General features: G+C 41.4%; 1 protein-coding gene across 3 annotated transcripts in view; it reads left to right on the plus strand.

Moving 5' to 3' along the window:
* The first annotated feature begins 1,565 nt into the window (after nt 1–1,565).
* LOC311108933 (rho GTPase-activating protein 18-like) overlaps nt 1,566–13,413 on the plus strand; it is a 39,622-nt gene continuing 27,774 nt past the window's right edge. Inside the window, exon 1 of one of the 3 annotated variants that reach the window (XM_084151708.1) lies at nt 1,566–1,700. In XM_084151708.1, coding sequence (XP_084007834.1) covers nt 1,588–1,700 — 113 coding nt within the window. In that variant the 5' untranslated portion in view covers nt 1,566–1,587. Of the gene's footprint in view, nt 1,701–9,719; nt 10,018–10,264; nt 10,393–13,413 lie in introns of those variants that run through there. The other 2 variants (XM_084151709.1, XM_084151710.1) reach the window with 2 other exon arrangements.

The following is a 13,413-nucleotide window of genomic DNA, read 5'->3' on the forward strand; positions in this document are numbered from 1 at the left end:
CCTATGGCAATTTATATCAGAGAAGATTCAATTACAACTTTTTATATTGTTACAACAAATGGCCCAGGTTTACCTCATAAGAAATTACTACTTAATTTGGTTGAGAAAAATTGAGTTCATTAGGACTGTCTCTCCATTGTTGAGGTCTGTACATTTATAATTGACCAGGTTATATGAGTTAAACTGTATGAAGTCACTGTTGATCACTACCTACCAGATCACCCCTGACAGTGTGCTGAATGAGGGGGAACCACCCCACATGGACCTCTCTCATCATCACACCATTGGACAGATTATAGGCTATGCAAGGCCCTGTGTTTTGTGCAATCATGTGACAAAGCAAGATTTTATCCTGTATTTTAAGCCTTATCCAGAAATTAGAATTAAACCAAAAAGGAAAGCAATTGTCTGTGGACATTGCTGGACCATCTGACATAAACAGAAAAGGGGACAGTTTGATGAAAAATCTCTGGATAAAAGTTCAAATCCAAGCATGTCACATTATTGCACAAAACACAGGGCCCTAGATGTCACTGTTGGTCAATACCATTGACACAAAGGTCACTACCTATCAGGTAACTTGTGTGAGAGCGTCACCACTCCTTATTCAACTTGTATGGGATGGTACAGACTTTCCCCATTGCCTGAGCTCTGGGCTGGGGAGACCCTAGCAGCACAATGACAGTGATTGGGGTGAATTCATTAGTTGGATTCTGTTGCGAAACATTTTGTCTGTTGCAAAACGTTTTGCAACGGAAACCGTTTGCCATTTACTTTAGGAACCAAACTGAATCAAACAGAAACAAACTGGGAGGGACCTAGCTTCATAAATGTGTCCAATAGAAACTCTTGTTTTTGTTGTAAAACCTTTTCCATTTGGAGTAAACGGTTTCCATTGCAAAACGTTTTGCAACAGAGTTAACGTTTTGCAAGGGAATCTGACTAATGAATAGTCTCTGAATAATCTCTCAACTGACAATGTAAACAAAGCAACTATACACATAAAAACGTAATGAAGATGGGTAAAATGGAGACAAGGGGGCATACAAAATCACCACTGACCTTTCAAATGATTTTATTCAGCTATTTGGAAAGTTTAGAACAATACACAAAAGGCATGAGCTAAAATAAACAAGTGCAATAATGTTGACATTTGTCCATATGCCTATTTCATTTACATATGGAACACAGGAGGCTGGTGGCACCTTAGTTGGGGAGGACGGCTTGTGGTAATGGCTGGAGCAGAATTAGTGGAATGGTATCAAACACATGGTTTCTATGTGTTTGATGCCATTCAATTCACTCAGTTCCAGGAATTATTATGAGCCGTCCTCCCCTCAGCAGCCTCCACTGATATGGAAGTGAGACGTTTTATGCAAATAAACCCAACTTCCACTGGCTCTATCCTCGAGCCAGTGGTGTCGGGTTTCACCGCGAGCAGGCGCGAGAGTAGCATTGGTCGATTGCTTCATTCAATTTCTGTCAGGAGTAGCGCAGCGTGTGCCAATGCAAAGTAGGCTACACTTAACACCGCTGGTTAACAGTAGCCAGGCGCTTACTTTGGTATGATATTTTGGCGGTCAGGCGATGGAAATAAAAGACTCTTGCAGTGTAATTTTAACAGCATACCATTCATACACACCGTCCACGATACATTTGGTGGATGAGGGCTATGAGCCTCCAAGACACTCTCCTTGCAGGTAACTGGCACTTTCTTGATGGAAAAATTGCAGGATAAATTAACAGAATGTATGTTAGCTGTTTAACTAGTGTGTTATTAATTGTGTATCCATATGCTTGATATAGCTTTCAAACAAATAGGACTGGGTAAAGCGCTTTGAGAACGAGAGTGTGGGAAATTGGGACTTTAAATTATAGTCTCTGCTGTCAGAAGTTTACTGCGTCGCTACTTGCGGTGATGAGTCGCCTAGCTCTATACAAAAAGCTTTGAAGATGTTTATAATATTGTTGCGTTGGTTTCTGCATTGGTTTCTTCTGAAGTGTCTTGTTGGTTTCTGCATAGCACCACATATGGTATGTGACAGTTCTGACCCCCTTAAGACTTGAAGTGTTTTTCAAGTGTAGCCTATCAAACAAACAAGTGCCAATAAAAATACATTCTTAGCCTATTGGATGCATTAACTGCACATTTGCAGGATGATGTTGCTTGCTGGCACTGATCTGACGTCAGTTTTACATTATAGGTTCTGATGGGCAGTGGTGTAAAAATACTTTAAAGTACTACTTAAGTAGTTTTTTTGTGATATCTGTACTTCTATTTATATTTTTGGCAACTTTTACTTTTACTTCACTACATTCCTAAAGAAAATAATGTACTTTTTACTGACACCCAAAAGTATTTGTTACATTCTGACAGGAAAATGATCAAATTCACGCACTTATCAAGAGAACATCCCTGGTCATCCCTACTGCCTCTGATCTGACGGACTACCTAAATACATGCTTCGTTTGTAAATGAATGTCTGAGTGTTGGAGTGTGCCCCTGGCTGCCCGTAAATAAAAAATATATACAAATTATGCCGTCTGGTTTGCATAATATAAGGAATTTGAAATTATTCATACTTTTGATATTTAAGTACATTTGAGTAATTCCATTTACTTTTGATACTTAAGTATATTTAAAACCAAATACTTTTAGACTTTTACTCGAGTTGTATTTTACTGGGTGACTTTCACTTTAGTCATTTTCTATTAAGGTATCTTTACTTTTACTCAAGTATGACATTTGACTACTTTTCCCACCACTGCTGATGGGTCACTAGGTCAGGATTTGGGGTGATTCTACATCAGGAAGGCCTGATTGTTCTGGCAATTCTCTCATAGAAACTAAATTGGAAGGAAGCATGTTTGATATGTTTTTACATTTGAATCACAAACCATTCTTAAGAAAATCATGATGAAAGTGGCCATTTTAAGACCTATAGACCTACATACCTCCTGTAAGACCCTATGATCCATGAACTGTACATGATAAAGACATCTTCGTGTCAGTGCTAAAAGATGGAGTATGTCAAGATTCTGAAATAAAACATTTACATTAATTTATTCAACATAAATATTAACATGAATATTGTTTAATTTTGTTCATTTTTAGACATTGTTTTTAACAATATACTCTTCAAGTACATTACATTTCCAGAGTGGGTGCTCTGCTACTTTTGATGTTATGATCCATTTTATGACCACCACAATCACAGTGAATGGGGAAAATGGATTCAAAGGAAACTCCCTCTGCAGGTGATTTGCTGAACGTGATTGGTTAATGACCAATTGTTAATGGCCTAATGGGCGAGTTGGTTTTGCATGGCCCAGTGCCCCAGGTGGGTGGAGATTTTCACTTAAGGACCAATGGAAGGGTCTAAAATGTATAAATTCTGCCCACCCGGCCATGCAAAATGAACTTGCCTATTGTTGAGATGGGGAAGTATAGCGCACTCTGTCTGGGTTGACTTTCAGGTGAGTCCAACAAAACACTACATTTGCAGACAGTCACTTGGCAGGCACTGCACAGAGCACAAGGGGACATTTAAAGACGATTATGTCTGGGTACGGCCATTGAACATAACAACCTTAATTATGTGTAATTATAAATATAAATTGTTCATGTTTCACCATGTCTCTGGTGGCAGATTTAACAAGCCAATCATCTAGGATTGCGGGGTCATATTCATTAGGGCACACCGTAGCAAAACGTTTTGCAACAGAAAACAAACATTCAGGTAGTCCTTGTTTTCTTCTGTTTTGTGACTAATGAATATGACTGTGGACTGATTGGACTGCAAGGTCACTTCACCTAGCTGTGTGTATCTTAAGGTTGGCTGTATTTGACTTCTTTGGCAAGACTACACTCATCTGGCATTGGACTGGAATGTTTATTGATGGAGTCGTCTATTTGTTATGGTTCTTGGGAAGTAACCACTGTGCTGTAAATTTAGACTTCAGACAACATTCACGGCCTCTCTCTCCTCCATTCTAACCATTAATTCAATACATTAAGGGAAATGTATGTACTACATTAACCCTATAGAAATATTTGGTTAAAATAATATAGGTTAAATATCCTTATACTTAAGTCATAAAAAAATTAATCTAAATCTGTCCTTGAGTAAGAAAAATGAACTCGCACACGTCATTGACTAGATGTTTTGTTATTTGAACACTTTCTTTAGAATTCACTCTCTTTCCAAGGATCTGTGAGATAGATAGCTGTTGGCTTGTACTGTAGTAGATACAATACTGTCTATGTTCTGTGCTGACACTATGTTCCACTGTGTTGCCCTAACAACCTAAGAACATCTGTCCTCACAAGCATGCCCAGTTGTGGCCAGTTTGCCCAGATGCTCCGTTTTGTTTGGCTACTTGTCCCGTGTGTGTGTGTGTGTGTGTGTGCGTGTCATTGACGGGTGATGTCAGCCCGAGCTACCCAGGGTCAGGCACTGACAGGGGAGCCAGCCTCTTCTTGTGTGGCATGCCAAAAGGTTGGCGCACCCCAGCCATTAAAGTCAGAAAATATTTCCATTCTCCCAAGACGGAGACATAGTTGGAGTTGACCCTTGGGATATGCGTCTTCTCAGTCTTTCTCTTGAATTAATTTACGTTGAAATGTTTTTGGTTTTTTTTGCGTGAAAGATGATCTATGTTTCTGTGGGTGTTACGGTGAAAATTGTCCGAATATTTTTGGTGAACATATGATAATCTGATTGCAGTAATGTGTTGATAAGACAAAACGGGCCACCTGTTTTCACATGGAACGATGCTTTGACTACCAGTACAAGGTTAGATAAGCATGAGGAACATGGTGGTTCTCTCCCTCTGCTGTTTATACAAGGGTATCAGAACAGACAGTAGGCAACATCACTTATAGTAATAGCCCTTAGGATGTACTTTCACTGATCAGACTGACATGATTAAAACTACTCCTTTCCTCCTTTTTTTAAAGGGGCATTATGCAGTTGCTACATCAATTTTTGAACGTAAACAGTGCATTCGGAAAGTATTCAGACCCCTTGACTTTTTCCACGTTTTGTTACGTTACAGCCTTATTCTAAAATTGATTAATAAAACATTTTCCTCATCAATCTACACACAATACCCCATAATGACAAAGCGAAAACAGGTTTTCACTAATGTTAGGAAATATATTAAAAACTATATATATTTAAAAAAATACCTTATTTACATAAGTATTCAGACCCTTTGCTATGATACTCGAAATTGACCTCAGGTGCATCCTGTTTCCATTGATCATCCTTGAGATGTTTCTACAACTTGATTGGAGTCCACCTGTGGTAAATTCAATTGATTGGACATGATTTGGAAAGGCACACCTGTCTATATAAGGTCCCACAGTTGACCAAGCCATGAGGTTGAAGGAATTGTCCGTAGAGCTCTGAGACAGGATTGTGTCGAGGCACAGATCTGGGGAAGGGTACCAAAAAATGTCTGCCGCATTGAAGGTCCCCAAGGACACAGTGTCCTCCATCATTCTTAAATGGAAGAAGTTTGGAACCACCAAGACTCTTCCTAGAGTTGGCCGCCGGCCAAACTGAGCAATCGGGGGAGAAGGGCCTTGGTCAGGGAGGTGACCAAGAACCCGATGGTCACTCTGACAGAGCTCTAGAGTTCCTCTGTGGAGATGGAAGAACCTTCCAGAAGGACAACCATCTCTGCAGCACTCCACAAATCAGGCCTTTATGGTAGAGTGACCAGACGGAAGCCACTCCTCAGTAAAAGTCACATGACAGCCCGCTTGGAGTTTGCCAAAAGGCATCTAAAGGAGATTCTCTGGTCTGATGAAACCAAGATTGTTTTTCAGCGGCAGGGACTGGGAGACTAGTCAGGATCTAGGGAAAGATGAACGGAGTAAAGTACAGAGATCCTTGATGGAAAAACTGCTCCAGAGCACTCAGGACCTCAGACTGTGGCGACGGTTCACCTTCCAACAGGACCACGACCCTAAGCACACAGCCAAGACAACGCAGGAGTGGCTTCGGGACAAGTCTCTGAATGTCCTTGAGTGGCCCAGCCAGAGCCCAGACTTGAACCCGATCAAACAACTCTGGAGAGACCGGAAAATAACTGTGCAGTGACGCTCCCCATCCAACCTGAGAGCTTGAGAGGGTCTGCAGAGAAGAATGGGAGAAACTCCCCAAATACAGGTGTGCCAAGCTTGTAGCGTCACACCCAAGAAGACTCAAGGTTGTAATCGCTACCAAAGGTGCTTTTACAAAGTACTGAGTAAAGGGTCTGAATACTTATGTAAATTTGATATTTCAGTTTTTAGTAATTATATTTGCAAACATTTCTAAAAACCTGTTTGCTCTGTCATTATGGGGGTATTGTGTGTAGATTGAGGGGGGAAAAAACAATTGAATCCATAGAATAAAGCTGTAACGTAACAATGTGGGAAAAGTCAAGGGGTCTGAATACTTTCCCAATTAACTTCTGTACCCCCATAAGAACCCCAAATATTCCAATGTTTGTAAACAAAGTAAATGTAAACAAATACTGTATAGCCTGAAATTGTGATATCATGGATGGTTAGTCCTTGCATCCTTATCTGTCTATGAATTTGGATGGTTTTGTTGTTTCAACTGCGGATTTTCCCCCTATATATTTTTTTAAATAAGATAATGTTTGAGAACTAACAAGCCCCAAAATAAAAACTAGACTATCAGGGAGAATCTTAAATGTAATGTCATGGGGCCCCCATTGATTTTGTTATGTTTGAGTCACTCAGATAGCATAAGAGCACGGCATAAACCATAGCAAAATGTGTAGAATTAGCTTTAAATCAGCCAAATGTAAAACACGCTAACTTTGCCACCGTTGCTGAAAAGAATCCTAGGGAAAACACTGAAATGACTAATCATCTGAAGATTTGAGCAATACATTTAAGGAGGGATTGAAAGTCTAAGAACAGAATTCTCTCTGGCATCAGGTTTGCCAGATTAACTGGTGACAACATCAGGACAATTATTGACATTTTGAAGGACACACTTGCTGCTTCAGCTGTTTTAAACGGTTATAGTTATATTTTATCCAGGCCACTAAAGCTTGTACTTTTGGGAGTGGGCTAACTAATTTTAAGGAGAGCTCAGCTTTCATTCTTAATGGTCTTATTAATTAGCCCACTTCATTAATCATTTGACCCATATTCTCAAATTCATCTCCCAATCTAGCACCATTGGAAGCAGCACAGAAAATGTTGAGTCAAAGACTCTTGATTGTAGAGGGCACAGCTGGTCACACCACCACGACTGATGATTAAAAACACAAAAGTGGCACAAAATAATTTGAACTGAGAGAAATCCGATAGACACAGAGGGGGTCCAAAAGCCTGCACCACTCTGAGAGCGGTGCTGGACACTGGGATCGTGTGTCTCTCACTCCCAGGTGACATCATTCCCACAGGCTAAAGGCTAGAGCAGTGTGTGTGCATGCACAATCATCAGATGCGTGCGTGCTGGGGGGGGGCTGACGTTTGTTTCAGTACCGGCACGTGGGTTGGGGCATTTGGGTCACCGGCAGGATTATTTTCAAAGCTTACCCTCCATTGAGTTGTCAGACACACAATGGTAACCCTTGATACTCTGGGGTCTCCCCATGAGTGTGCCTATTGTAGCTGGTGAAAGACCGGCTCTTCGCTGTCTTTCAACCACCTCTGTGGTATTGGTATGTTGGTATGGTATTGCTGCAGAGTGTGCAGTTAGGCTAACGGAGCTGTTTTGGAACAAACACTACTGAAATCTATAGACATCCATATTGGGTGGCTGTTTATGGGTGACTGTTTTGGTGGTTTTGAAGGACTGTGTTTGGAATGGATGACTAGTTATATTTAGGATTGCTGGTTTTTACATGTTTGGTTATGGGCAATTCCACAGTAATGGAGACTCCGATTTGTCACTTTAAAATGTGTGCCAAAAAAACCCCATTGATGTCAAACTTTAACAAACTCTATGCACAAGGATTACTTTAAACTATTTACACAGAACATTTCACGAAAACACATTTACTTGAAGAACTGTGCAGATGCAAATTTTGGTAACAGAATTACAGTAAAAGCTCCCTCTTTTCTTTTTTTTATGCGACCATGTTTTCCAAAAACTCTGTTAAATATCTGCCCCGAATTAAGTTTCAAAGATGTCTGCAGAAAGAATGGGGTGTCCGCTATGACATGACACCTTGAATTTGAAAAAGATCTCTCTTGGTCCTCATAGGTCCTTTTACATGGACATGACCGTATCCACATTCAGTTACTTCACCTTTGATTGGGATGCCATTCTGGCACCAATTTATTTATGTCCTATAAATCACTTCCCATTTCACTGTAGCGTTTTTTACAGCAGGTTTTGCATTCAGGCAACGTAGGAGGAACCACACAGTAACCAGCCTGAGGAAGCTGTTCTTCTGCCTGACTAAAAGCAAAACCCATTTGAGAGTTTAAAGAATTTGCTGTTTCTATCGGCACATTCTTTATCACCTTTGACATGTACCTGTGTTTTTTAAATAAATTGGAAATGCATAGTGGTCTATAGTTCATCATGAGCACAGAGGGATTATCAGAAACAATAATGAGGTTACGCTTGTCTTAAGGCCTAAAAATCCTTCTGTAACGCGGCTCCTCCCCTTCATCTACGTTGATTTGAAGTGGATTTAACAAGTGACATCAATAAAGGATCATAGCTTTCACCTGGTCTGTCTGTCATGGAAAAGGTAGGTGTTCCTATTGTTTTGTCCTTTCAGCAGGTTAGGCGAACTGAATTTTAAGTGTGTGTGTGTGGTCACTGAAACTGTGGTAAATTTGAACTTTACCACTTATGATGATGACCGAAACGAAGCACTCTACTCAAGTACTTCCCACACTGACTCACTCAGTGTTGACGTAGCAGTATTTAAACCACATTCTACCTACGGTGAAGACGTTGGGAAGGAAATGGCTGCCATAAAACCTATGAAATAAAATACCTGAATGTGCAGTGGGGTCGTTCCATATTAATTCAATAATTTTCTGACTGCACCCCTTTTGATTTGAACGACACCTTCCATGCATGTTTGCCCATGGTAGAAGTGGTCAGAAAGTGCCTTTTTGGACCTGAATGCCAAAACATTCAGGAGATAGAGGTGCTCAAAGTTGTTTGTGTGTTGTGGCGGGCACAAACACACAACTCATTATGTAAATGATGGTCTAACCTACAACATATGCGAAAATGAGACCAATCTGTGTTTACGCGTTTTTTGATCATCTACATAAAAAAATAAAAATATTACTTTTTAAAAATACAAAATACAGAATAACATATTTCAATAAATGATCAAATAGTTTGGCAACCCTTTCAAATGATATCAGTCTCAAACGTTTTATATTTTCCAGTGATGAAGACATGGATGTCTCATGGTATGGTGGGGTATGCAAAATGGGTCAACTTTGAGCACCTTTTATCTCCTGAATGTTTTAGTGTTCAGGTCCAAAAAGTCACTTTCTGACCACTTCTACTATGGGCAAACATGTATGGAAGGTTACGTTCAAATCAAAAGGGGTGCAGTCAGAAAGATATTGAATTAATATAGAACGACTCAGTGATTTTAAAATGCAATAAATAGGACTATGACTTCATCAAAATGTAATGACTGAAATGAGATGGTGACTTCCTGGTCTGTCATTTTGGCAATGCTGCCTGTCCACATTCCACTACTCCACTCTCAGGTAGGACTGAGTGAGAGATGCATGGTACAGCTGTACGTGCTGACTGAGGTTTAGGCATTAATCAGCTTCCGGAGCTATAGGACTGAGCTATCCAGAACAGCTGATCTACTTTATTGTTGCTCTCCATACCTGAGGGTCTTGGAACTGGAGAGAGGAGCTGATTTACTCTATAATGGCTGTAATTCTATACCTGAGTGGATTTTGACTGGACTGGAGAAAGACTTACTCTTGTTGTATTTCTATAGCTGAGGGACTTTGAACATGGAGAGAGGGGCTGCCTCCATACACAGGTAAACACGCTCTTGTCCCTTCGTACTGTACACCTGTAGCCTATGGAACCGGTGTGAAATGGCTAACTAGTTAGTGGTGCGCGCTAGTAGCGTTTTGAATCGGGGGACATAACTCTCTCTGAGACCTTGAAGTAGTTGTTTGCCTTGCTCTGCAAGGACCGCACCTTTTTGTGGAGCGATAGATAATGATGCTAAGTGGGAGGTGGCAGTTGATCCCTGGTTCGAGCCCAGGTTTGGGCAAGGAGAGGGACTGAAGCAACACTTACACCTACACACACAGAGTATTATAAAAGCTGTTCTGTCCTGATAAAGTGGAAGAGGTTGGACACTGCGACTCTATTGTAAACCGTTGAGGGTGAGCGGTTGATTTATCAGGTGACGAATTGTTTATTTGCTATGGAGGATTTCTTGTTTTACAATTGTTTGTTTTACCATTCTATGCTGCAAGTGAATCATCGATTTACGCAATCCTTCCTCCCATGTCTGCATTCAGAACTTTGTGGTTAGGAAAGTCGTTTTGATTTTACTTGAATTTGAGTCTTTAACCGACTGATGTGACAGGATTACTGGAATGTCTTTTATTTAAACAAGGAGAATAAGAAGACCGGGATTTGTGAGACTAAAGGCTACTTTGTACCTAGATAAAAACAAATTCATGGAGAGTTGTTACTGTAGCTCTGACCTTTTGGCTGTAAACAGCCCCTGAAGTCATAACATTGCACCTGACAACTATAACGATGTAAAGACGGTCTTTCAACCAGAAGAATTCTGTGGATCATATCAAATGTGATACGATTTATCTCTCTAAAGCAGAACAAGGACACGGCTGAAATGTGTGTGTCAGTTTCGCCCTCGTTTCACTGCCTCTTCCTACGGGAACTGCTTTGCATAGCACGGCAGGAGGCAGCGGGGAGACTTGGAAAGGGAAATTATCAGTATGGAGTTGATGACAGCAGACTCTCACACACACACACACACACACACACACTGTAGTCAGTTACTTTGATTTTGTTAGCATTATGTTGCATAGTCCACACTGAGATGGGGTTGGACTTGCTCGCCTGACTAAAACGGTAGGCAACTCTCATGGTTAAAAGGCTTATGGATGTGTGTTTACGTAACAGAGACTACAATAGGGCCTCTCAAGCATCACTTGATGTTCTGAATCGGTTTGGACTACAGATGGTCACCTGTGCCCTAGCAAAACTCTCTTAAAACTAGGAATGTTGTCACCCTAAAATACCCCACATGTCATTCCAGGGTTCATTTCACCTGTTCTATTAGAGCCTGCTGGCCAGATGTTAGATTCATTTCTATATTATGTGAACTCTTTTTAAAGTGTATTTAGTTCTACTGAATGCACTTGGTTAGGTTTAAAGAGCTCCTGTGCCAAACTTGAAACTGGGATGTGAATTTTTACTTCTCAACCCATTAAAGGAAAATTCCACCCAAAACCACTCATTCCTTTTCATTTACAGTGTTTAAATAACACTAATATGTGAGAACAATATTTTTTGTGAACAAAGGTTTCATTTTGGCGTTTTATAATAAGGTTGGTAGCAACATGGAAAATTGTTGTGGAAATCTGTTGCAGCTCAAGTCGACTGCAAAATCCACAATGCCGCTTATCCACAGGCACCAAAAGCACATTAGGCTACTCTTGCTCTATCTGGGCTGGCTGGCTGGCTAGCTAGCTAGCAAACGTAGCTACACACAATAATACCAAAGACAATATCAGCATGTAAAGTAGCTAGTTAGCTGTAAAATCACCTAAACAAACTGCAATTAAGGAGTCTACAATCTCACCATGTTCAACCTGCAGATCGATGTGCCTCAGAGTGGAGTCTAAAAAGCGCAACGGCAGATATACTTTTGAGGAGAAGGGGAAACGTTGCCCATGCTACATCAATGGGAACCTTTCTCAACATATACACTGACTTTGAGAAAGGATTGCATGACGTTTAGCAACCACATGATTGGTCGACAGTCTGGTGGGGTATACATTCCTTCATTCTTTGGATTCCTATCTCCTTTCTATAATACATTACATGGCCAAAAGTGGGAGGACACCCCTTCAAATTAGTGGATTTGGCTAATTTAGCCACACCATTTGCTGACAGGTACTGTATATAAAATCAAGCACACAGCCATGCAATCTCCATAGTTAACATTGTCAGTAGAATGGCCTTATTGAAGAGCTCAGTGACTCAACGTGGCACAGTCATAGGATGCCACCTCTTCAAGTCAATTCGTCAAATTTCTGCCCTGCTAGAGCTGCCCCGGTCAACTGCAAGTGCGGTTATTGTGAAGTGGAAAAATCTAGGAGCAACAACGGCTCAGCCGCGAAGTGGCAGACTACACAAGCTCACAGAACGGGACCACCGAGTGCTGATGCGCACAGCGCATAAAAATCTTCTGTCCTCGGTTGCAACACTCACTACCGAGTTTTAAACTGCCTCTGGAAGCAATATCAGCACAATAACTGTTCGTCAGGCGCTTCATGAAATGGGTTTCCATGGCAGAGCAGCCGCACACAAGAATAAGATCACAATGCCAAGCGTCGGCTGGAGTGGTGTAAAGCTCGCCACCATTGGACTCTGGAGTGATGAATCACGCTTCACCATCTGGCAGTCCGACGGACAAATCTGGGTTTGGCAGATGCCAGGAGAATGCTACCTGCCTCAGTGCGTAGTGCCAACTGTAAAGTTTGGTGGAGGAAGAATAATGGTCTGGGGCTGTTTTACATGGTTCGGGCTAAGCCCCTTAGTTCCAGTGAAGGGAAATCTTAACGCTACAGCATACAATGACATCCTAGACTATTCTGTGCTTCCAACTTTGTGGCAACAGTCTGGGGAAGGCCCTTTCCTGTTTCAGCATGACAATGCCCCCGTGCACAAAGCGAGGTCCATACAGAAATGGTTTGTAGAGATCGATGTGGAAGAACTTGACTGGCCTGCACAGAGCCCTGACCTCAACCCCATCGAACACCTTTGGAATGAATTGGAACGCCGACTGCAATCCAGGTCTAATCGCCCAACATCAGTGCCCGACCTCACTAATGCTCTTGTGGCTGAATGAAAGCAAGTCCCTGCAGCAATGTTCCAACATCTAGTGGAAAGCCTTCCCAGAAGTGTGGAGGCTGTTAAAGCAGCAAAGGGGGGACCAACTCCATATTAATGCCCATGATTTTGGAATGAGATGTTCGACGAGCAGGTGTCCACATAGTTTTGGTCATGTAGTGGATCTCTGGCAACGACACCATGCAATGCATCCTGAACTAAAGAGGCAGACAAATAGGACAAATGTGCTAGACCCTCTTAACTCAATAGCTCATTCGAGAGAAGACATCCTCCCGAGTTATGACATCGGCCATCTCTCCCTCCACCTCTCTCCCTC

This window comes from Coregonus lavaretus (genome assembly GCF_964263955.1).
Source record: "Coregonus lavaretus genome assembly, chromosome: 34".
NCBI classification, from domain to species: Eukaryota; Metazoa; Chordata; class Actinopteri; order Salmoniformes; family Salmonidae; genus Coregonus; species Coregonus lavaretus.